General features: G+C 41.0%; 1 protein-coding gene across 11 annotated transcripts in view; it reads left to right on the forward strand.

The window, feature by feature from the left end:
• The first annotated feature begins 593 nt into the window (after nt 1-593).
• The window catches only part of pard3ab (par-3 family cell polarity regulator alpha, b), a 244451-nt gene continuing 218642 nt past the window's right edge, over nt 594-26402 (forward strand). For 9 of the 11 annotated variants that reach the window (XM_026150928.1, XM_026150930.1, XM_026150937.1 and 6 more), the window contains exon 1: nt 594-999. In XM_026150928.1, the coding sequence (XP_026006713.1) occupies nt 880-999 (120 nt within the window). In that variant the 5' untranslated portion in view covers nt 594-879. The remainder of the gene's footprint in view (nt 1000-26402) is intronic. The other 2 variants (XM_026150936.1, XM_026150938.1) reach the window with 1 other exon arrangement.

Raw genomic sequence — 26402 nt, forward strand, 5'->3', positions numbered from 1 at the left:
GGTGCAACTCCGGCCATCACTACTAGAGGTTGCATTTAAGTCCCGCTCGTAAGGCCTGCAATCCTGAAATAGCAGTTCTACCTCTAATAGGTTGTGGTATCTGTGTGTATCATCATGTCCGTGTTTTATTTCAGTTTCTCAAGAAAAACATTTTGGCCAACAGCGTTTTTTTCCATGGTCAAAATTGTTTTTTGGTAATGAGTCTGTGTTAATGTACCTAACTGAAATCTGTGCATTTTACCTATTTTTCTGGCCTTTCGGGAAATAAAATTAACTTTATACCCGAGTAAATGAAAATCTACTTAAAAAAATAGAATTTTTAATGAGGTCTTGGTTATTTTTCTTTTGGGGAAGGACAAAGCCTCTTTGGATAAGCTTAGGGTTCAATATAAACTGATCAATAGAATAAACCTTAACTTGTATGGTAAATGAAATAACCACATTCTACCGACTGATATAGCTAGATTGTAACAAACTGGTCCAAGTCGAGCACTGATTGCTAAAATAGATTTTTCTTTAATTGATTTAAGTTGGTCAACTTTAGTTAAACTTTACCAGGTGCACGTGAAGGCAACATATGACCGCGCATTAGCTCAGCAGAGAGAGGGAGAGAGAGGGATTGGGATCGAGAGAGGGAAGGAAGGAAGGAGAGAGAGAGACACAGCTAAACAGGTGGTCTGAAAACACGCAGAAAACAATGTCGTCCGGCGGGGAGAGGCGGAAAGACCGTTAGCTCTCGCTTCTGTGAAGGAATACCGGGACAGCCTCGGAGCAGAGCAAACGAAAAACCCATGCTCCTTTTAATTTTCTCGCGGATTTCTCCTCCTCCTCTCTTCTCGGTTTTGCTCCGAATCTGGTGAAGATCTCGGATACTAAACCATGAAAGTCACGGTGTGTTTTGGCAGGACCCGGGTGGTTGTGCCGTGCGGGGATGGGAATATTAAAGTCCACACACTCATCCAGCAGGCTGTCATGAGATATAAGAAGGCTATCGCCAAGGTGAGTGGCGGCTACTTTGTTTTCTTGCGGCTTTTGTTTTCCTGGAAACAATATTGCGCCGTGCAGGCAGGCTCTGCGGGCACGCTCAATATGGCGCAAAGTTCACACAGATGCAAAGAAGAGGGGGTGAACAAAAAGAGGGGCTTGTATTTACTCTCTTGCGCTTGCTTTGCACAATTTGCTCATCTCCAAACCGTGAGCGTGTGTGCATTCGCCCGTGTGTTGGTGCTTTCAAAGAAAGGCGCACCGCCATTGTGGTTCTTGTGTTTGTAAACCCACAAAACTTCCACAGGGATTTCTAACTGCGGCACACAACACAGCGGTCCGCGTTTGGCTGCAACCTCGAAGCATAAAACGTGAATTTCTAACGCCGATCTGGGCACGCACTTTTTGTAGACTTCGCATCCAAGTTGCAAGTCCACGGGGTCGTGCCTCTGAAAGTTGCCAGCAGAGATTAGCCTACTAGCGAGTTAGCCAGCAGGCTGCAGGAGGAGGACTTGCAGGACTGAGGTGATTTGGCACCAGGTCAGTGCAATTAGCAACTGGAGAGGCCTAATGTATATATCCCGTTTGAAGAAAGGGACTAAAGAACCACGTTTCTGCTCTTTTATTTGGTTCATCATAGTGGCTTGAAGGTTCAGTTGGTATGTGCAGGTAATGATGGAGCAAATCAGCAATGCAAGAGAAAATAGGGAGAGGAAGATCACACTCGGGGACTTTTTGAAAAGTTATGTAAGGCTGTAGGTAGAATCATCAGAGAAGGAGCTGTCTTCAGCTGCACGGCTGGGTGAGCAGGCACTGGGCCCTGCAGGACGGACAGGGAAACTGCAGAGCCAGTTCCAGCTGACTGTTGGGAGATGTGATGGACCTGACACATAAATCATGCAGATAAAATGGAAAGAAAAGAAAATTTGTAGCTGCAGATAACCTCTGAATTGTCTTAGTGTTCGAGGTTGTCTAGTGAGATAAGATGATGCCGGGGAACAGCAGGATCATAGAATATTGTTTCCAGTAGCGCTGACCATTTACATCATCATAATCTGATAAATATTCACTTACAGTGTTGAAATATTCAATGGAGTCATGGCTTGGAGTGACTAAAGCTTTTACATATTCCTGCTTTAAGAACACTTTTGATCCTTATGTCATTCCCTTGATGGATATTATGCCATTAGTTGGTTAGATGTTACAGGTAGTAATTTTATTATTATTCCAGCTATTTCAAAGAATTGAAGTTGCTGCAAATTATCAGTGGATGTAATTTGAATACTTGTGAATAACGGGCTAGTCTCCTTTAAGGAACAAACCTTAAGCAGCAACTCGGGTTTCATAATTTATGAATGCTTTTCCCATCCGTGTGCTAAGTTTAAGCTCATCTCTTTCTGCTGTAATGATAGTGACCCACCTAGAAGTCCTACTGTATTCTCCTCTCCCTCTCCTTTTGAATAATTCAGCTTCAGCAGCCAGGATAAGATCTCTGCATGTTGAGAGGCAGGTTTAAAGAGTTGCTCTGTGAACCTTGTGTGCTGAAACAATACTAACTCAGTAAAGCGTTGTGAAGAAGGTTGAGTGACGTGCAGGATTGGAGCATTTCTTAAATAGTTTTACAACGTGAAACCTTTTTTATTTTTTTTATTTTATCAGTGGCATTTTTCCTTGAAAGCAGGCGTGGGTAGTAGGGCATGAGCTGCAATGTCAAAGTGGAACTGTGTGATTAGCATGATGTTATAGAGGCTGGTGTGTGCAGTTGTATTTGTCCCATATGTGATTTCTGTGACTGGGATGTAACAGATTTCCACTGACTTTCAAGTTTCAGATTGCTGCAGCTGTAAGACAGAAAACTAGCCAGCAAATAGGCTGACACTTCACTTAAAATCTAGACACAATCTTCTACACCTCTTCTAGACAAAAAGAAAGGACAGATTTTCCTCGTGAAAAAGTACAAAATTTGCTACCTAACCCAAAAGCAGTTTGAACAATATTATTTTCTTTGTGATTATTGGGGAGATTGAATCTTTGTAAGATTCTGAGAGCATAGATTGTGTTATGTATAATGTGCTGAACCTAAAGGCTGACTTGACTTGTAACACAATTTGTAAGGTCTGGAAAAAATCCCATTTAAATCAGGCTTCACAGTAGTAAGGTTAGATTTATTGCCTGGTGCTACACATGACTTTTTTTGTGGTTACTAGCTGAAATTGTTGTTGAACTTGGCTAGAAGCTCACTTAACTTTAATAGCTATGTTTTTAGACTATTATCACAATTTAGCAAAGGGCGATCGTCTGGAAAACTCGACTTTGCCGCTTTTTAACGCCAGTCGATGGAACTGTGGTGGGAGCGGTGGCACCGAGGCCACTTTTGATCTAAATAAAATAAACCAGAGCTCTTCACGCACTCCTCACCCACAACTTTAAATCCACAACACTTTAGTCACTTTATCCTCTTATATCTGCGTTTATTGCTTGAACCCCACCCAGCCCTTTTCGTCGCAACCTAGCTTTGAGCAAGAGTCTCAGGAAGTTTGTTGGCCACAGATGTCGTGTTGAAGATCACAGCTTTTTTGCTCGACCCACCTTTTAATAAGATGACCAAATTTATGTTGGGTGTTTTCTCCTGGTTCACTGTTTGCATGGACCTTCTTGTAACTTCCCCTGTCATTAGAGAGGAATGCTTCCTGCAGAAAAGGGAAAAGTGCACTTCTGAGGGCCTTTTGCCATCTCATAAGCATGGAATTAGAAAGATGAGGACACAAGGATAACTGTTTACATTGTACAGTGCTCTCACTTAGACATCTGACTGCACTCGAGAGCAAAAAGCTTTAATTTCTCTCAACGCCTAGGAGAAAAAATATTGTGTCAGATGATCTTCCACTCTCATTTTTCCTTCCACAGATCATAATGCGGATAATCTCTAATGTTCACCATTTAACCAAGAGTGTGGAAACAGCTTTTAAATATTAGACCCTGTGCTTGAAAACTGATGGTGTATTGCTCCAAACCTTAAAGGGGCTGGAATGTTGGCATGTCAGGAAATTTTTTGATAATATTTTTTGTTGGATTGTTCCCAACGCCCACAATCCTCCTCTAGATATCAGGTGTCTGTTAGGTCATTTCCACACGAGCGCACAGCCCACGAGCATGTACAGTTTCACACTGCTGATGCTTCCTCTGGCAGTGTCTGGGCTATTGTGTTCATACTTGACCATTGAGGCAGAGATTTAACATGACGTTGACCTGTTCCAGACAATAGAAGCAGATGGCTTAAACAAATTAAAAAAAATATTTCCCATTTATCTCAACTGCAAAATGCTGATAAGCACACTCATGATTATTTCATTACCAGTGGCATGTATGTAACTAGAGGAAACTGGTCTTTAGGGCAGGGCAATATGGCCAAAAATATTTATTACGATATATATTTGAAAATTTGCAATAACTGTATACTGACAATATAATTGACACGAGACAAAGTACTTTACAACTCCACAACTTTATTAGTTTAAAAAAAAAATCAATTTATTTTCACTTAAGCAAGCAGCTGTTCTTTGGCCTCACCACCACGCTAGTTGAAGCGGACGCCTCTTCACGTGCTTTAACTGCTTTGTTGTACTCCAACAACTGCTTCTGCTTCAAACACATTAGTGCTGTTAGCTCGTTAACGCCGTCCAGCCCCAAGCACGGGGCAATCCGCGGTAACTCGTTAACGGAGATTTGCCGCGTTAATGCAGTTATGGCATTAACGTCATTTTACCGAGATTAACGCCGACAGCACTAGATGAAATAGGTTTGCGGTAGGGCTGTTCGATATAACGTTATATATGGGATGACGATATAAAAACATCTATTGTTTCATTTTACGCTATTGTTTGTTTCGTGGTGTCGCAAAAAAAGCTGTTTACGGCAATATTTTTTTCATCGTTTTGATGGACACTGCAGTGTCTATATTCATCTCTTAAAGTTCTCTCTTTCTCTTATATTTAATATAGCCACACTACAGACGGACAAGCGCCTGTTTTTATGCGTTGTCGTTAGCAACAACGACGGTAAAACCATCGCGTGTCTGCTTGTTTATTTTCTACATAAACCTTTCACAATAAAGCTCAAGATCCTGTTGAGACTTTTCAAAATAAACTGAATCACGTGAAAGAGCAGATTATTTACGGATGAGAAGCAAAAAAGAGCCGCCAGGTGCTAAAAAATAGACCTTAGACTCAAACGTTAGAACAGGCGTTTCCCCGCAGCACGCCGTGTAATAAATACTCACAAAGAACATGGCGGCCGTTACAACTTATGTCTAAAAATGTCTCGTTTCATACATCGATTACAACACTCGACTCCAGGTACACGACGCCCAGCTGGAAACACTTCAGCCAAGCGAGATTTGCAGAATTTACAGAAAATGTTAAATTTTTGTGATTTATATCGTTATCGGACGATAGATGTCTTATATCGGGATATGAGATTTTGGTCATATCGCACAGCCCTAGTTTGCGGTGTTTCCTCCCTTCGCCACGACGGCCCGCTTGCAGCATGTTCTACAAAAAATTGTGCTTTGGTTGCACAAGCTAACATATGGCCCAGCCCTACTGGCCTTTAAAAATTATGGAATTTTTTTTGGGTGGGGGGGGAGCTTACTTTAAAAAAAAAAAAAAAAAGGATATAAAAAGGATAAAGGGTTTGATCAAGTGTCAGAGTTGATACTTTGGTGGAAAAACCTCCCTCAGTGTGGCTCAAGCTCAGAAAATCATCACATTTGAGCAGCTGTCAACTGCTGTTGACTGAGCCCAATCTGTCTGTTCTTTCCTTTTAATCTTATCCTGATGTCATTTCAATGTGCTTTAGTGTGCTCAAGATATTACACAATTCATTACACAAATGACTGTTTTTAATTAGTGTGCATCGGCCTTTGATGGCCGACTGAGCCTGGAGATATGCGCTAGTGCGTGTCGTGTGAGAGTTAACCGCCGCTGTTCTGGTCATACGCTAATGGATTAAAATGTTTTCCACTAGATGTATTCTTCATCTTTAAAGCGAAAGTTACAGCTATTGAGGCTGGCCCCATTTTTGTTCAAACAAGCAACACAATTGCATGCATGAAATGGTACATTACGCTTGGCATGGTATCGATGAAGGATGGTGTCATGTATCCATTGGAGTGCAAAGTGTGAGCAGAAAAAGCCTGAATGACAAGTGTGCTCTGCTAAGGCAGCATTCACTCAGGGTTTGTTAGAGTGAAGTGTCTCTGGTCTGCTTTTGATGTGGTTTATTCTGTGGGTTGTTTCCATGTGATTCTTATCATTAAAGTTCCTTCTGTTTGCCACAGTCGTCAAACACCTAGCACCTGTTTTGGCATATAGCAGTTTGCTTGATCACGTTTTGCTTGTACGTGAGTAAAACTTGTTTATTCCTCCTGTTTTCTTGCCAGCTATGCAAGAATAGTGTTATTGATGTTATCGGGGTATTTCCAAAGTACTGACTCAGTTTGACATTATCGAAACATCTAAACAGTACGTGGTTATATTTGTTTGCATATGGGGCGTGTACGTGCCAAGCATACTTTGAGCTATTTATTCCAACTCTGGCAGGAAGATGAGTAGTCCTTCCTATCTAAAGCGATATTATTCAAGTTCAGGTTTCAGAGAAACTTATGTAACCTTTTCTATCCATTTCCTGACTGAGGCCGACATGCGCAGTCAGACTGGACACTAACAGTCTTGTCGTTGAGGTTTCTAGTGTCTGACTTGTGAGAGTAATGTGAATGTACAGGGAGCATTAATGCTTATCCAGGCAGCATCGCTTACCTGAACAATTTCCATCAGAAAAGAACCATATCCTGTTTAAGTTTATGTGGAAAGATCTTTATGCACTTCAGAGACGTTGAACTGATTTTTGTCCTTGGAACTAGCTAAACCTAAAGATGTGACTGTGCAGTAGCTCTCCCTCGTGTCAGGTCACAAACCTTAAAAATTTTACAGTTCAACTGTTTGATCCTCATGTCACCAGGCTGTACCAGCCAGGGTTTCCTGCTTCCAAAACGAGCACAGTGCAGGATTAAAAGCTTCGCTGATGATCCCCGGGCCGCTGACTTTGCCCTTGACCAAACTACTGTGAAAAATGTTCTAAAACATGACCTGGCACAGCGTTTCATTTCCTAAAGGAGCCTGTTAAAGACACGCTGGGATGAATGAGCGGTTGAAAGAAAATGAGCAAAGTGAGGCTTCCTGTGTGAATGTGGAATAATAATAATACAAAAATCAGGTTGAGATGATCCAAGTATATAAACAGAGTTTTTGCAATTTAAGAATTTTAAGTGTGAAATCACTGGCTTTAAACAGCTAAAGGGATGGTTATCGAGAGCAGCTCGTCTTTTTTCCCAGAGGTTGTGAGAAAGTCTGCCCGTTCTGCGTCACATGATGACGCTCACGTTACCACTTTTCCCACTGTGCTTCTTTGCTGTGCTGTGCATTCTGAATGCTCCACCCCCGTTACAAAACGCTGCTTCACTGTAAGGCATTATACAAGCGAGCCGTTATCCTTATCATGTTGCATATCGTGACACTGATGTGATTTAGAAAATAAAGAAAATAAAGAAGAGTCACTATCGTCAGTTGCCGCTGGGCTTTTCTCAGGAGGAGACACCCCAGCAGCACTGGAGTCACTATTGGGGAAGAACAACTGTTTAGGCGGAGAGGGAGCGAAATGCTAAGTATGAGGTTGTAAAGTGCTGACTGCAGAGTTCTCACATTGTGGGAAGACTGCTGCTTCTTTTGAAGTTCATTTACATTTCAGAAGTTAAGCTCATGTTGTTATCCACAGCTGTTTACTTTAAAGTTAGCACTTGAATATTAAATTGACACTTCTTTAAATTGCCTGTAACACAAGAAATCTGTGTTAAGACGCACAATCATTAAGGCAACCCCGACAGAAGATTAAACTATTGCTGCAAGTTCAAACGGTTGTTGGGAAAACTTGGTGAAAATCTTTTATACTGACAAGTTTCATGGGGTTATTTATAATAATTAACATTATATTGACATATAAGTTTTTTAAATTGACTTTCTTCATCATTTTCTTAGCTCAGGCTTTATGATGGTTTGGACATGTGTAAAGGAAGGACAGTGGATATACTGGACAAAGGATTTTGAATATGGAGCTGCCTGGCAGGAGGAAAAGAGAAGACCTCAGAGGAGGTTCTTGGTTGTCGGTGTGACAGGATGCTAGGGATAGGTGTGATGGAGGCAGGTGATCTGCTGTGTTGACCCCTAAAGGGAGCAGCTCAAAAAAAAATACTATCCTAATATTATTCATTCTCGACTTTAGGGTTATCTCCTTGTAGGGCTCTGGAGCTATCCCAGCACAGCTGCTACATTTTAGATTGCTTCCTAGAACTACTTGAATTTAAGTGCTTAGTGTTAGCTCTCCAAAGAAATGTTTTTGTTAAAGGGTTCATGGTCGCTTGTAGTTTTCTTTTCCCCCCCAAAACTGATGGGGTTTTTATTTTGAATTTGTTCCCTGGTGTGAGGAGGCCAATTCCGACTTCGACTGACCATCCTGATGAATCTGAAAATGCATTTGGTGGAAGAAAAACCTCAGCTGCGGCTAGCATGCCATTCTGCACAGGGCGTTCAGCCACGCCAGTACAATCTTAAATATAATCAAGATGAAATTTCCATTGAACTGGTGCCATTTCAAGTCAGTGGATGAGATACAGCGTGCGTCACAGACATGCGAGTGGCCAGGCTGGCAGTTTCAGGGAATGCAATTGAAAAATAACAGCCCCTCTGGAAGCGGTGTGGTGGTGTCCAAGGACACAACCTTAAACTAGAAACTAAATGTAAATAAGATGCGGTTTTTCAGTTCTGTGAGCGGCGTTGCAGATGTTATGGTGCAGCTAATAATCTTCTTACTAGTTGTATTGGGAACATTACCAATACATTGGTATTCAGGATGTAGAAGAACTGTAGACTTTAGATCTCAGATTTCATATCTCAACTTCAGTTAGATTTTAAGGCACTAATATTAATACTTAAATATCTTCAGGTGCCATGGTGCTTTTCAGGTTGCTTGTTAGGGTCTGAAATGCCTTGGGGGTGTAGGTGTTCAGCTGCATTGCACCTTTTTTTTAAATATTGCGGTAATTGTGTGTCAATGTGTGGATGTGAGAATTAATGCAAGACTGAATGTACGCTCAAATGTAACTATGAACGCCCTTGAGGAGAGTCTGAAAATGTGCATAATCCTTGTCCCAACTGGTCAAGGATTATCACATCATGCCTCACTCTGTGATTTTAGGTTCTTGGGGAGGAGGCCTTTTAAAAGTGGCCTTTGGAAGTACCTCTAACCACTTTGCCAGCTGGCGTGATTAGATGACACAGAAGCATATACTGCACGTGACCTTTAGACTTGACTCCCTGAAAACCTGACTTTTATTTATATTTTTTTATAATTTTCCTCTCGATCACTTGAAGAACACAAGATGAAACTTGCCAACTGAACTCTTGAGCACGATGGAGGGAGGCCTTAGTTAATAAGGGAGCAGATCATGAGACTTAATAGCACAGAGAGCTTAAAGTTGAGAGAGTGCGATGTAAACAGATTACTCGAAATCTGGCTTGGGTCCAGTCGGCCGAGCATTGGCAGCCCAACCATGTGAAGCAAGGTCTGCTCCATATGGAACTGCATCCCTCGGCCGGCCTTGCAGACAGAGTAGGCCATGCAGACACAGGCTGACAGCAGCCTATTTTAGGTGATGGATGCTTCAAAAATTATCAGCAGCACTCGAAGATCTCTTGATGAATGCTTGCATCACAGGGTGGTGTTTAGAGGTCAAAGATTTTTCTTTTCCCCGCCCATTCTGTTCAGCTGTAGGCTTTCTTCCATAAACAAGGGAAGAGCCTGAATGTAAACTTGTGCATGGAAGAATGACCCGGAAGCTAGTAAAAAAAGTTTCTACATCTGCGCTCATGTTTTTGTCCATCTTTGTCCGTCAAACTTTCTGCTAATAGCCCAATAGTTTCGTTATGAAAGCGAGTCTTCACAGAAGGATGTTTATGAAAAACCTGATTGTGTGGCTGAGTGTTTTCAGGAGAATAAAGTCCTTGTAGAAGCTGAAATCAAGAAAATGTAATGGCTTGAGTGTTAGATTCTCCCCTCCCTAAGTAGAGCAACACTAAAGCTACACTGTGTACGTTTTCTAAAACAAATGGACCCATAAAACATCTGGTATGAAATGAAAACTTAGCAGTCCATGTTATTGAAGCCATTAGCAATTTGAATGATTGCTTACAGAACAGTGTCATTGCTTGTACTGAGAACACTGCGCCATATTCATCTTTGTGCCTTTTTTTTTTTTTAATTTTTAAAGAAAAATTTGGTTCAACAGTTGACCTGCAGTGAATTTACACTGGAGTTCTGTGGCTTCAGCCTCAGTAACATTTAGACGGTCTCAACTGATAGTTATACTAAGCTGGCCAAGTGTAGCTGGGTACTCATCAACTTTCTCCCGTAATAAACGCTGAGGTTTCATAGCCTAGACGACGTCTCGTAGAGCAGAAAGGAACAATATTCTCTTTGGACCCCGAGCTGTTTGGGCAGAGTGTGGAAGGACCTTTTCCTTTCTCTGGTTTAAAACTAAGCAAAGATTGTATGTCTTGCACTCTTTCAATTTTGCTTTATGTTATAAAAGCATGTGAACCTGCCTTTGGAGTTGCATCTGGCTGGGAGAACTGGTCGCTCACATCATTTTCCTAATTATAGGGCTGCAAATCACAAGATATTATTCATTTTCCATGTTGAATTTGCTGATTATTTTGCTTTTCATTTCATTGGTTTTTTTAGGAAAGTACGTCAAAAATGTTTTCTTTTCACAAAACTGCTACATTTGAATTTTCTGTCAGTCAGGGTCTTCTGTTCTCCCATTTCAGCTCAGATTCAAGTAGAGCAGAACTCTCTATAACTGCTTATTTTATGATCTATTGGCCTGTTGTGGTGCTTGTTAGCAAGAAGTGGAGTCCCTATCTGCCCTCTACTACTTGCAGACTCTGCATGATTTGCTTTAGAACAGAGTATCAGATAATGTAAAATGAATGTGCATTTGTTTTCAGCGTGCAGACTGGCCTTGTTCATAGGATGACTGTCCCTTGTCCATTAAGTGGACAGACACCGACTGAAATGTCAAGGACTTGCTGTGTGTGGCTTGCTGAGCACAGGGAGAGGATTGTCTCTGAGGAATGTCAGGACAGTGCAGCTCAGATGTAGCGTATCCCTCAGTGCAACGTGCTACAAATTGGATGTTTGATTAAGTCAGGAGAATATTCTTACTAAAACTGTTCTCTTGCTTTTCTGCTGTTGACCCTTTATTTTTGTTCAGATTTTCCAAACTCTTGTTTTGCTTCTGTGTGTTGTTGCTTTCCTCTGGAATTCCCAGTATAAGTGTTCTTAGAAGGTAATTTTATTTTCCCCCTCATAACAGACTTTCTCATTCTCAGCCAGATGTTAATTACTGGCAGCTAAGTGAGAAACCTGGTGGTATTGTGATGCAAAGTGCAAAGCTTAGACTGCCAGGCATGTTCTCCATGGAAACCCAAATGCATTTCAAAGGGATGGCGGGTACTGCATCGGCATAATTCATATTTTTGAAACATGGTTGTAACCACAGATAAATGCAAGGTTACGCTTTGTGCAAAAGAAAATTTGATGTTGAGCAGAGGAAAGAGGAACCCACATTAGCATAGCACAAATGATTTATGAGTGTAGATTAATGATGTCCCTTTAAATTGAATTCAGTACTTAGGCTGATAAGGCTTTGTCTGCTAAATATAGGACAGGCCAAATGAAAGCTGTGCCTGTGACAGATGATTATTGGCCTTCAAGCAGAGCACAGACACACAAGGGCCTTGAACTCCATTCTTCATCCTCTCCGGGATGACTGTAGGAGTGTTGCAGTTGCTTCTGGTGCAGTTGACAAAGAAAATGGATGGAAAGGTATCACCTGATGCCTGATTCTAAAGACTAGCAGTTTAGGTCGTTTTTAAAATAATTTCATCGTATTAGTCCTGTGAGCTAAAGCTGAGGAGCTGATGTCCGTGCAGTAGACTGATGTCAGTCATCTGGAGAAACCGGTCTGTGAGATCGGCATGCTGCTCAACTGGAAAAACTGCTTTCTGCCTGACCAGTTAATGTACAACATTTAGATAGCGCCACCAAGTGGGTACTCAAGCTAACAGAGGGCCTGCAATTTAATTTTTTTATCCTGTCAACTTTGTCGACTTGTGTTGACGTTGCCATATCAACCTTTCTTGTGCTGTTTGTGATTCACAGACATAAAGTGCATGATCGAAGTGCATATTAAGGTTGTACTAGTTCAATTGCAGATTTTTGCCAGTACCAGTTACGAGTTTGGATTAAGAAAAACGTATAAAAAAATACCAACAGAGGCTCTCAAACTCTCACTGAGATGGTTTCTGTTGAGGTGAACAGTAGAGGGATCAACTGAAGGCCTAGATGCATCTCTCAGGTACTGTGTTTGGTCTTTGCACGATTATTTCTCAAGGACATGACTTTTAGATTTATTATTTTAAGGCCTGCAACTTTGTTTTTGTCCTCTACTTGTCCAGTTCCTCAAAATTTTGAAGGGTAGTCTGCACACAGCCTTTGGAGAATCACCTTATTGGTGTGAAAATACGACACATTTCAGTTATACCTGTCAAACTTAATAGATTCAACTAAAGAATTAGGAATGTTCGTGTTACAGACCTTCAGAAAGCCGAGAGAGCTATTGCTGAAAGCTACTTTTAAAAGTAGTAAGTTTCATGTAGTCCCTGTGAAACAGTTTGTTGCTGGAGGAAGCCACCTCAGCCCAGATGGCATCGAATTACTGGTGTATCACAGTGGAAGATGGGTTTTCCTGTCTTTTCTCGTTAGTGGGCAGGAAATTAGTGTTGAGGAAATGCATGGAGGGGGGTGGCTGTGCTTTCAGAGAGACATCAGAGTCATTGAGAGTTCAGTTTATATACTGTAGCCATTTCAAACTCTAATTTGATTAATGGTGAATAACTGACCATTGTTTTGCTCTGGAGAGCAGAAGGGAGCTAAGTGTAGCTACTAACAATGAGGAGGATACAACAGACAATGTATATAAATATCACTGAAAAAATTTAGATATTTTTATGTAACATAAATGAAAGACATTTTTGGTCTGTTGTGAGTTGGTGAAACCAGAAACGGTGTTCTCCAAGACACAAGAGAGAACAGTAGTGATGCTGCGGTGAAGGAACATCTGAAGTCATAGAAAACAGTGGCAGTTGTTTAATTGTGATCCAAGATTTTTTTAAAAGACCTAAAATAAGGATTAAGAGAAAAAGAAAAACACCACAAATAAATGCATGTTATTTTACACCAGCTGGTGCTCTGTTAGGGCTATTTTAGGAAAACTACAACGAGTTCAATAAGTGAGATATTTCTTACTGCAGAGCCTGAAGCCAATCCAGAGATGAGATATTTTGGGCTTCATTGGCAGGTGTAATTTGGTGGCAGTGGATTCTGCTGAAGTTTCTTTCTGCAGGAAGGTTTGAGTTTTGCTTAGTTCACAGAACGTTGCAGAAGAAAGGAAGTGATAAAAAAACAATAAGCTGGAAAATGTAAGATTTGCTAATAAAGTAGCTTGAGAGAATCTTCTCTGCACGATGACCAAACGTTCCAGCGTTTCCCTTTGTTGCATAAATGTTGCACGAAGTTGCATGCAAAAAGCAGCTTGACACATTCCCTCTAAAATGTTGTGGCTTTTACAAAGCTTCCTTTTCAGCTTTGTTCTGTAGAAACGAGTTAAAGCTGAAGAAAATGATTTCTGTAATAAACTGTGCATTCTGAATACTTCTGACTTGAATGCAGCTTATTTTACTGCTGTCAGCAGAGGCAGAATAGGGCCTTCGCGGGATAAAAAGCTTACTGTGTGAAAGAACTGTGTCAGGTTTGGCCTGGGACTGCTGCCTCTTTTGACATGATCGAACAAGATTGTGTGTGTGTGTGTGCATTCAGCTCTCAAGTTTGCCCTCTCGCACACATGAATTAGGACACCAAACCCAACACGCCTGGCATTTCAAAGAGGAGGCCATTTGTTGAAGACAAGTGCCCCATTTAGACTATCCTGATCCATGTATTGAAGTGTGCCCAGAATCGCAACCCTGTAGGTTGGACTTCAATATTCAGTTGCACTCGTGTCCCAGTAAAGGAATGTATGAGTTTTATCTTGTTTTAGGAACATCCTTCTCTTCATGCAGAATGAGACTTTGTCTGCAAACGAGAATCCATACGCTGGCTAAAGGTTTCTCTGCTTAGGGAAACAAGCAGCCATTTATGTTGAAAAGTCATAAATCCAGAAGTGGGAAATTGATCTGCTGTAAAGGCTTGTAACTACAAATCACTGCATAGTCAGCCTTGTTATGGCAGATATTATAATTGTATTTCTCAAACTGTGGTGCTGATGGAAGTGGCACGAGGCTGTACTTCTCCAAAACGGCCTCGGAGGGGAAGTCAAGTTGATGGTTGTGTTGAAAAGCATTGTCTGTCCCATTGTTCCAGCCATCAACTGCTGTTTAAACTTCGGTGAAGACGGTTTTGTGACCTTAGCTTTGCTGTAAGCTCTTTTCACCAATGAACCTTGGACATTTTCAGGAGAATCAGGTTTGGCTATTCTTCACGTTTGTTGTTTCTCACATGTAGTTCCCAGAAGAAAGGAAGCATTTGTAGCTGATGTGAGCTCAGTGTAGTCTAGGTGAAGGAGTTGTTTCAGTGGACCACTGACACTTGCTAGCGTCAGAGTATTTGCTGCGCTATTTGTACATTGATACAATGTAATTACACAGGTTTTGCACAAAGGAGCCACAGCATATTCACATTGGAGATTTGGATTTTCACATGCCCCTCTTTTTGATTTCAAGTTGAGGCAAGCATTGGATATGGTTTAAAAAAACTGACTTTAGTCTCATTGTATTTAAATGCCCTAAAAAGTTACCTGTTTTGTCTTCAAGGTAATGTGTGTTTTTAGTACTTCTATCCTTCATTTTCTCAGCGTCACTCCCCTTTTGCCCGATTATTAAAGTGGATTTGGTTGTGGGAATCTTATCAGGTAGTGTGATTGGTGGTGGTGTGGTTTCATTGTTGCTGAATATTATCGCTGTGTTGACATGTGCACTCCAAGGTGAGTGCACATGTCAACAGAAACAGTTCCAGCTCCAAATGACTTGATTTACATTTAAAGTGACCCAAGCTTCAAAGTTGCACGCTCTACTTATTCCCCAATTACATGCCCACTGCAGAAGCCTTTCCTGCTGTGTCACAACAGGAAAACCCTTCAGGCATTCTCATGATGCTTGGCTCTTTCTGGTCCTCACATGTGGCCAGATTCCTTAGTGAACCAGATGACTGCTAAATGTCTTTCATCATAGTCATGGTCAATAAACTAGGGTATGCTTGGATTTATCTACCCTCAATGAAAAGTGCATTTAAGCTTATAATTGTGCATCACAAGAAGCTGATTGGTTCTGATTGGTAATCATTTGTGTTTGCTGCTCATTTTTTCTTTATTTCACAGTCAGCAGCTGCAAGTCTGTGTTGCTCTTCAAAATTCATGTGGCTAACTTCTTTTACCCTGATGCTGTTTGCTGATGTGTCCACCGTTTTAAAGCTTAGTTGAAGCTTAGTCGCAAGTGAAGCTGTGTGAAAGTCTGGCAAAGAGCAGGAGATGCTGCAAATACCTCTATCTCCACCATCCAGACTCCAGATGGATGGAAAAGCCTAACCCCTGCCAGAGTTTGGAACCATGTGTGCTGTAGTTCACTTGGTTCTCTATAAAAAGCTCCTATTCCATGTTTGTAGAGAAGATTGTGCACCCATCAGAGACTCGTAAAGAAGCTTTTTTTTTAAAAAAAATATAAAAACCCCGCATTTCATGTCATTGTATAAGGAGCACATTCACATTGGAGATCTATTGATCTTCATATGGGTATGATGTATGCTACCAATGCCTTTAGCAACAAGAAAAATTGATTCTCTAGATACAAAACTTTTCTGCTATCATGTATCATGTCCGTGTCTGTTGTCTCATTGGATCAGACAGTGTCCTGACCCTGCAGTTTATCCTCTTACGTAACCAGCGTTAGACTTGCAGAGGGTAAATCAGTGCAGTGAGTCCTGCTTTGAGCATGCTGATGCTATATTGTTGTTACTATGGAATAAAAATCTAAATTGCAGTTGGGTTAGAAATGCTTAGACTTTAAGTCACGTGATGCTAGCGACCAAAAGCAATGTTTCATTTCTTTTTTTCCTTCTTTTTTCTGCCCCCAGCCCTTGGTACATTTTCAAAGATCATATTAAGCAACTGATGTTTAGGAAGTAAGTAGGGATTGTTTTTCCTCGATTGTGTCCTAACATATGTGCACACCTTGATTAGATCAAATCACAAATTTTATTATTTTTGTAATGCAGATGTAAATTACAGCCCTGAGTCATTTCTGACCCAAAGTCCAAATGGATATGAAATACTTCTAGGGTTATGACTGTTATTTCATCATACGTTTCAGAGAGCCAAAGAAAATGATCTCCTCGCCTCTCTTGCTGTAACTAACACCCCCCTTCAACTTCTCTCCAAAGGAGGAAACGACTGCAGTTTGCATCTCCGTCTCCCAGCGCTCCATCCTCCATGCTTTGTTACCTCCCCCACCATCTGCACAACCCACTTCTTGAAACAACCCCCCTCCCATTTCTCAGCTTTGATCCACATGGGCCTGTGCTTGAGCTTTAAACGGTGCAGCTCTGCATCTTTTTCTTGACACGTATGCACAAAGAAATGTGCATTAGTCCTTTGGAGTAGCTCTATATTCGTATATTCTTTCCTCGCATTTTCTACATATAGTTTTTTCAGTCCTTTTGTTGTTTATTTGGTTTTTTGCCAGTTTTGAAAATGCATCCTAAACTTTCTTGAGGATGCACTGATCTTGTTTGTCATCATTACAAAATGATGAGTGCAGATGTAGCTTGGAGGCTTATAGGATGTTGCCCGTGCACCTGTGGATGGTGAAGGATGTGCTCCAGCTGTTGTAAAGAGGTTTTGAGATCTTCGTTGCAGAATCACCTCTGTGTAGCCCCGATGCTCGACACTTGGGGATGCACACTTTTTTTTCCCCCCCTGTGCCTTTCCATCGCCTTTTCAATGAACTGCTCTCTGTTTGAACTGCATCCATAAACATTACGCAACGATGTCTGTAAACCATCAGTGACTGTACCGTACTTTGTTTTCTGCCTGCCTGGGCCTGTCTGTTACATTTGCTGTTAGCACAAGCCTCTGTAGTCCCCATAGATGTTAACTCCTGGGTCCCTACTCCACACCTTGGCCATGCACTTCTGCTCACACCACTAGAAATGACGTAACGCATGCGATCAAATTGGAGATGTCCAGAGCAGACTGCATCAGACCCAAGCATTTTTATAATCCCTATACACATTTGACATATTGTCAATATTGCGATGAATATTGTCTCTGTCGATCAGAGACAGTATTCTTGCTGCAGTCTGCTTGTGGGCACAGTTTAAAAAAACAAAAAGGGGAAAAAAAAAAACAGAACAGGAAATCTTGAACAGGATATCCGTTATTTGACATCTGGATATCTTATCTCCATCGGAAGGCCAAGAAAAAATGGCTGTTGGGTTCAGATGTATAAATCTTAACCTCCTAGGACCTGGTGTCCACATATGTGGACATCACATTTTGGGTTATTTAGACCAAAATACTCAATTTTGCTCTACAAGGTCCTGATATCCACTTACAAGGACATTATACTGCTACTGTTCTATCAAAATTTTAAAACGAATATCTTCATATGTGGCTCTGATTTTTCATAAAAACAAAAATAAGGTAAAAAAAAAAATCAGGTAATTCTTTGTTTTTACATTCATCGGGCCCCAATCAGCCCAAATATCAAAGAGAAATTAAAAATGCATGCGGTTGAGTTCGGGTCTTAGGAGGTTAAAGCCTGATTGAGTGCTTCTTTGTCATTTACTTGAAGCCTGCCAACATGGTGAGGTTTCTCACAAACACACACGAAAACACCCACACACAATCAGTTAACAGTTCATGTTGTAAGTTCATGACAGAGGTTACAGTAGAGTAGTTTTTTAAAAAAAAACATATTTCAACAATAATTTACAAATCTAATGCATTTGTTAACCCTAATAGGCTGCCAGAATAGACCAATTAAATGTGACCTGCTTCTTGCATTATTAAGATAGATCTATTGTTAATGAATGCCTCTTGCCAGTAATCAGGATATTGACTTTGTGAACTTATAATCAGATATTTGGAGCACATGTAAGCGCACTGTTTCACTTGTTAAAGCCCCTACGACTTAGTTAATATCCACCTACTCTTGGTCTGTTGGCTTCTCACAGTGATCCGCTGTTTGTTTTGAGCAAGCATCCGTAAGCCGAGGTCAGGTGCAGTCTTGGAGCTGCCATAGATGCACCAAATGGCAGTCCTGGTTTTTGTTTTTTTGTTTTTTTGTCTTTTCAAATTTGTCTTTTTTAAGTTTAAGTATTGTAACTTGTGTTCATGTTGTTATCATCATCGTTATTATTATTTTTTGCTTTCTCTTCAGTTCAGACATTGATTTATTGTGTCGTATATTATTAAATATTTATAACTTACTTCACTGTCAGTAAGTTTCCTATAGTAACATCTTTAAAAATGTATTGGAGTTTGAAAGGTCTTGCTGTGCTTCTCCACAGCGGAACTCTTCTGGCAGCCCGTGCCTCCCTGTGGTGCAGTGAGCTTTTATTTTGGCAGGCTTCCTCTGCATCCCTCTGCTCTTCCACTTATGGATAATAGGACATATCTCAGACCACTACAAATAAGCCTCCTTAGTTTTGCCTTTTCCATTTGGTGAGCTGTAATCTGATACGGCTGAGGCCACTGGCAGTTATTCCTCTCCACTGTCAAACTGTCACATGACGCTGGCAGTGAGAGCGCTGCTCCTGATTCTGTGTGCGAGTCTGTGTTTTTCAGAATAATCCCATGCCACCGCTGTCTGCCTATTGACCAACTGTTCCTACAACTTCTGCTCTCACAAATCCTCTTGTACAACATCTCCCAATCCCCTGGATAACATTCAGTCTTTATAACTGGATCAGGAATTGTATGTGAGTAAGTTGTTTTTATTCAGACTGTTGTCACCAGCTGCTTTTATACCCAAACTACTGATTTTGATGTGACTCATCCCCCGAAAGACTCCTTGTCATCTCCTTTTCATTTGGGTTGGGAAACAGAATGGCCAAGGTGTGTGCCGCTTTGGTCATAACATGTATGGACCTGCTGGAGCACAGTATGGCTACAGCAGAATTCGTCCACATCATGGAGATGGCAAAAACTTTAAATGACAGCGTTTGTCTGTTAGATCACTGCACTTCAAAGAGGTGTAAGCGTGTGTGCGTGTTTTCTTGAGAGGTGTGAGTTAGATGTGTGTGTGTTGGAGCTTAATATGAAACTAGGGCTGCCACAAACGATTATTTTGATAGTCGACTAGTCACCGATTAATTTTGCGATTAGTCGACTAATCAGATCATCATCCATTGGACGTAAAACGTACAGCTTATTGCACCAGCAGCATCTGCTCTTATATAACTATCATTAGCTTACAGCTTTAAGTGTTTAAGGTCTGTGCTAACTAAAAATAAAGACAAGATGATAGTTTATAAAATTTTAATGAAATCTGCAGGTTGTTTCAGTGAAGTTTAATAAACTCCTTGCTATCTAAAATATAACGGGACACCGGAGTATATTCTCGAGCATCTCACACTTCTGATAATCAGCTGTCTGCTTGATGTTTATTCAGCTGTGTAAAAACTATAACTTTAATCTCAGCCAAACAGATTTACTCAGGAACAAATAAAATACTAAAAAAAAGCCAAACAATAACATTTTTAAAGTTATCTAAGTGACTTGTATATGTTTAACCTGAGTAGCAAAAGACGGCGGTGGGTTTGAAAACGATTTGCCGGGAGTCCGGTGTTCTCACGGGCTCTAGTGAGCCTTGACCCTGGCTAGCTATCGAGCTAGTGGGTAACAGACATCTCCGAAAACGTCGGAGCGCTTTTGAAAATATGTGGTGTCTTGATAAACTGAGCAGATATTTGAGGTTTACACAGCTACATTCTCGCCTGAAAATATGTTAAATGTTTATTTTGTGACCCAGAAAGAATAATAAGAGTAATATTAAAACTAACTAGCTGCCGCCATTGTTGGAAACTGAGCTGGGCTGCTATGAATTCTGGGACAGAGCTACTTAACGGCAGCTGGCATCCTTGTACATGCAGTGCTGCCATCTTCTGTTTCAGTCTTCTTAAATCCTACTACTTATTCCTGCGTCTTTTGTGATCTTACAAAGATTCAAATGACGCGTCGACGATTTTGATAGTTGACGTAATCGTGACTAGTCGACTAATCGTGGCAGCCCTACTTGAAACCCAGTCTGGACAACTAGAACTTGCAGATTCAGAATTAATTTTCATTTGGCGGTGGTGTTGGTATGCACATGCACATATGGACGGATGTGTTTGTGCATGCAAAGCATGCCCAATGTTTATTAAATGTTTTTGAAACTAATGCTATATATACTCTGTGGCAGTAAATAACAGCATCTCCAGTTAGTGGATGGACTTGTGCTGCACCTTCTTGGACTGCAGCTGCAGATCTTCTTCCCCCATGCAACTTCAGTGTAATTCTCCAGCAGCTACAGGTTCTGGTTAGAATGGCCTTCCAGCTCTCTGCAGAGTGAAGCCTCTCCGACCACGAAACAAGAGGCTTTCTGGAGAAGCAGCTGAATGATACAATAGCAGCCTAGTCGTCAAAGAGATGGTAAGGACCAGAGCTGGTTAGTTGCTTGTAAAATGCTCCCAGATGGCAGTATAGTCTGGTAAATAAAATGGAGATATTCACCAAGTTGTAAAATGTATTTGGAGTCATACATATACATTCATACTAAATCTGTTTTTTCCACAAAACCTGTTGCTGGCACTCTTTTTCTTTTTAGAGAAGAGATCAAATGATTTCACATGTATCTCTGTCAAACTGGATTGTTGATCTGCTTTGGTCCAGCACTGTTGAAGCTCTTAAGCTTGATCCATTTTAAAGCACCTTGGAACTATTCCACAAAATAAAAGTTCAGTAAAATGAGAAAAGGGGGGCCTTGTTGCCAAGTAGAGCAAATAATGGTTGTCAACCTTCTTCTATGCAAGCCTTTGGCAAACAGGGTAACATGAGATTTACCAGTTTTATGCCCGGTTCACATCAGTTTTTATAACAGCCAGCATGCTGGAAATAATGTTGTTGGGTGTTGTAATAAATGTAATAAAATGCTAATAAATTGTGTGAAGCCTTGTTTTAACTAGCAAGAACTAACATTTCCATTGTTATAAAGCAGTAACACTAATGTAAAAGCAAAACCTTGAGAATTTAGGAAGACCCAATCTAAAATCAGTCCTGCCTCCACAAAGGACATAATGTAGTGGAAACACTGTAAAGAACAGGCATTCAAACACAGGCAGAAATATGTTTCTAAAAATAAAACAATGGCTGTTATACTAATATCCGTCTTGCATTTCTGCGTTTCTGCAGGATTCGTTTATCTGAATTTTCCTGGACTTTGTGCTTCGGTTTTATAAAAAAGTCAGAGGATATCAGAAAATGTTTTATTGGCTCCGTTGTAAATAAATAAATGCAAGCGAAATGGAACAGATATATTTTCCAGCTGGTGATGGAAACCATGTGATCTGTGAAAATCTTTGCTTTTGATTTCACATTGCCACAGATACCAAGTAGAGGATCTGATAAAGTCCCAAAATGTGTATTTCCACCCCACCTTACTTAACTGACCCTCCACTGCCCCATTATGACTACCCATGGAGAGAGGGTGTAGGGGCCGTATTGGAGTTGGGGCCACCCACTTTCCTAGGAAGAGTGGTGAATGACTGTTTGGGCCTTCCACTGTTTATTTCATGGTTTGATTGGCTGAAGTGAGAAACGACAGCGATGATGTCATTTCCGTCTCCATGGTTTTGGTTTGTTTGTCATCCAAACCTGGGATGTGTCGGTGTTGGAGATGACCAAAGTTCTTCTTGGCTGAGCTTCTGTCAGTGTTGGAGTGGGGAAAGCCAGGATTGAGACTGAGCTAACAAGGATTTAGAGCTTTAAATGTTCGTGCCTTTGAAGAGCAGTTTCTGAAAACATTGACGCAATGATGCAGTTACTGTTTTCATGAAATCATCATGGGGCTGCTTTGAGACTTAACATAGTTTTGCACCATAACTATTGCCACTTACTAATCTATTTATTGTTATATTGCCCACCTGATGTGAGTTTAGGGAAGTTTGTCTCCAAAGCATACATAATGCGTAATAGCAAAGCACTCTTTGCAGTTTACATCTGCTGTGAGTTGTTACTATTGTGGGCTCAACCAGCGTATTCATTTCTCAGCAGTTATGTTGCACTTTTTGGTGATTTGCCCAGTCATCGGGGTGCCAGTATATTAAATGAATTAGCCCGTTGATAATGAAATGATAATAATCACAAGGTACATATCTCAAAGTCAAAGTCAACTTTATTGTCAATTCTGCCACATGTACAGGACATACAGAGAATAGAAACTACGTTACTCTCAATCCCTAGATAAAATAGCAAATGAACATTTAAATATAAGAGTGATTAAAAAATGCAGGTAAAATAATTAAAAAGTAAAAATTTAAATAAATACAATACAATTTTACATATAACAAGAAAGCTATACAATATACAATATAATGGGTAAATGACATTGGGTGTAAACCAGGCAGAGTAGTGCAAATCTGCTGTCAAGTAATTTAAAAAAAATGTTGTAAAAGTACTTATTTCAAAGAAATACTTCCTGGTTGAAAAGGAAAGATGAGAACATTCAGTTCATTAGATGTGGTGCATGTTATGGCTGTCAGAATGGGCTTTTAATCACGCATGAGGGCGTAAAACAGGTTGTTCTGGAAGGTAGAAGGAAGTAGAGCTGGGCGATATATCGAGTTGTTAAAAAATATCGATATATTTTTATACGAGATATAAGATGTGACAATATCCTTTATATCGATATAGTCTATGTTACGTTATAATTATACTTGTGGAGCCGCAAGTTTGCCTCTCTTTCGTCCACTTTCGTCTTTAAGCAACGTTACTCGGCCTCGCCTCTCCTTCACTGAACACAACTCCCCCTCCTCCCCCATCGCTTCACCTGCAGGAAGCGACAAGATGGACACGGCAAATCTCCGTTAACGAGTTACTGCGCATCGCCCCGTGTGTGGGGCTGGACGCCGTCAACGTGTTAGCTAGCTAACCACGCTAACGCCATGCAGCCCAGAGGGGCTGCACGGACTAAAATCCTTTCATTTTCTCAAAAGTTGACAGCGCGCCTTATGTATGAATTCTGGTTGTGCTTGATGGCCGCGAACCGATTTTATGTGGAACACGGCGCTCAGCAATCTGTCAAAAAATGTTTTAGTACGACTTTGATAAGCTACGGAGCTGCACCGCGTGATGGATTGTCGGAGGATTACGGCTGAGCCTTGCGGAGTGATACGTACTGTGCTTCAACGTAATATTACCCTACTGTGTATAAGGACCATAAATGGCACCTGTTAAGAGACGTGGTTGCGAAGCGGATTTCAAACTCCAGGCTGTCAGTCACGCAGTACAAGTTGGGAACAGAGCAGCTGTGAAATCTGTCTTTGTTATTATGCTCAGCGTCTTTTAGTTTACATTTTGACTGCACAATTGTGAGCTTTTTGTTATGCACAAAAACAACATTGTTTTCTTTTATTTATGGAGCATTATTATTTAATAAATGCTCATAATTTATTTTTGAGTAAATCTGCTCTATGTTAATAAAAGTGCCTGTGTGACATCTGGGACACAGCTTTGACTAAGAACTCTTTTTGTTCTTACTTTATGACTTTAAAAAAATATATCGAGATATATATCTTATATCGCCATCCAGCTAAAAAATATCGAGATATGAATTTTGGGTCATATCGCCCAGCCCTAGAAGGAAGTGGCTTTGGTTGAACTGGTTCTTTAAAGTTGCCACAATTTTGTCTGTGAGGCTTCTACCGCTGACAGACAGGATATCCTCCTGTCACATTCCTTCAGAAACCAGACGGGAGCAAACGCGAGAGTGTCTGCTGATAGCAGTCAGTCATGGAGTCAGAAGTGATGCCTGTGGTGACAGGATTTTGTAATACGAGGCGGTGGTGACCACAGAAGGTTGTTTGTTTTTTTGCCCTTGCCAGAATTTACAGAAACAAATTTGTTGTCTTTAATTTTTAACTCCATCTTAGAAAAGTTTATTGAAACAATTACTGAAGGCGTTTGGACCCAAATATAAAACGGTAAAACAGAAACAGGCTTGTAAGCGAAACGTGGCACAGACCTCTCTGTTGCGATCACTGAGACGGCCTTTCAGCAGCTGATGCTTTGAGCCTGATGGCTTTGCTTTGTTCGGCCTCAGTAGATAGTTCATCTGATCTGAGTCAGCTGCCTGCAGAGTCTCCTGCACCTGTCCGCCACATTCACTTCTGCTTCCACCTCAGGACGTAAGACTGTGAAATGGCTCACATGAGGTCAGTGGGTTTTTTGCTTTGTAGCTTGGGCCCAGATCCAGACATGATTTAGAAGTGATCTGTAAAATCAGTTCATGGAGCCAATGGAGAGAAGCCAGGGCTGGGTTGATGTGACATCATCTCCTAAAACGAGTGTGAAGCTGGTTTCAGAGGCATTTTGAACTCAGTGGAGTTTAATTTATACGGGAGAGGGTAGAGAAAATAAAAGCATAAGTGAACTTTTCAAGGTTGGGCCTCATGACTACTGGTTTTGTTTTGATCTTATTGGGAAGAAGCAGGAGTGGAACGCTTTTCTGATGTGTGGGTCAAAGCGCAGGGTTCATTGAAATGCAGTACTACTTAAACAACAGAATATAATTAGCAAGAAAAAGCTTTGTCTTTCAAAAATGAAGTGTGTTTGCTACACTTCTGTCACAGCAAAATGAATGTCTGTTCTGGTCATTTATATGACACCGAACCATAACACAGAGATTTGTGCTTCATGAAACGATTATTCACGGCTCGACGTGGCTGTCACAACAAGGCGTATAAATGCAAACAGCGTGCAGCTTGTGAAGCTCCGTTATCAACGTAATTTTTCATGCAGTTCAATCTGTACAGCTTCTTGTTACCCTGCTAGAGTATCCATAACCAGCGATACCGGTGGCAATTTGATACACGCAGTCTCTGAAGCAAGGAAAGCAGGTTGCTGTGCAGCCGTGTGTCTCCTTTCATGTCCCTTTCATGGGATAGGTTGCATTTACACACATGCAAGAGAAGACCTGCACATGCAACATAACGCGAAATGTCAGATGCACAAATGCACACACCAGTATGTGCGATCCTAGACGAGGCTAAAGCTGCAGGTTGTTTGCAGTGGAAGAACGGTGGAGGGTGTGTAGTGGAAGCTACAGATGAAATGTGGAAGCACCACCATGGTCTCAAGAAGAGACTCAAAGTGGAGTCATGCCGAGGCAGTCAGGTATGTTCCAGCGTTTTCTTTAGATGGATGATCTTTTATTCTGTTTGTATTTCAGCGCTACAGAAAAAGAGAGAGGGGTTCGACTCAGTGCATCCATGTATTTAGTACTGTGTAGTGAATGCTGCAGTGTTATCATTTCACACTGCTTACTAGGAATGACCTTTGTTGGATAGGATTGGGATTATGTTTGGGATACTGGGATGGGCTCCAGTTGTATTCAATTTCTGATCTTTTGCCAACTATCAGCATCCAAGCTCTTCAATCTATGCTACATTGGTAAATCTTATTGTTTTGAGGGACAGACGAAGCTAAGATGACAAAGTTGCCAACTGCTCCATTTTACTGCAGGGAGTGTCATGAGCAGAGCTGGTTTAGATGAAAACAGTAATCAGGTTTTTAATTTTAGGGTACCAAATCTTTAACGTGTCTTGCTCTTTGGAAAGGTCCTCGAACAGTCTGTCAAGACTGACACTGCACTTCTACAGTTGTTAGATGTAATAGGCTATCCAAAATGCAACAGGAACCCTAAATATTACTGTTTTTAATCATTTATGGTGGTAGGTATCACCCCTACGCTGGGTATTACTTTCTGAGGACCTTTCAGGGGACACATCCCTTTCTTCCTGTCACTGTAATTTCACCTTTGTAGCTGGACGATAAAGACTGAAAACGACTCCTCCAAGGAATCAGTTGAAATCCTAAAATGCACCGAATAACGTTATTGAACTCGTCTCGTGTCATTGTGCGTTCTGTGCCGAGG

This window comes from Astatotilapia calliptera, chromosome 18 (assembly GCF_900246225.1).
Source record: "Astatotilapia calliptera chromosome 18, fAstCal1.2, whole genome shotgun sequence".
Taxonomy (NCBI): Eukaryota; Metazoa; Chordata; class Actinopteri; order Cichliformes; family Cichlidae; genus Astatotilapia; species Astatotilapia calliptera.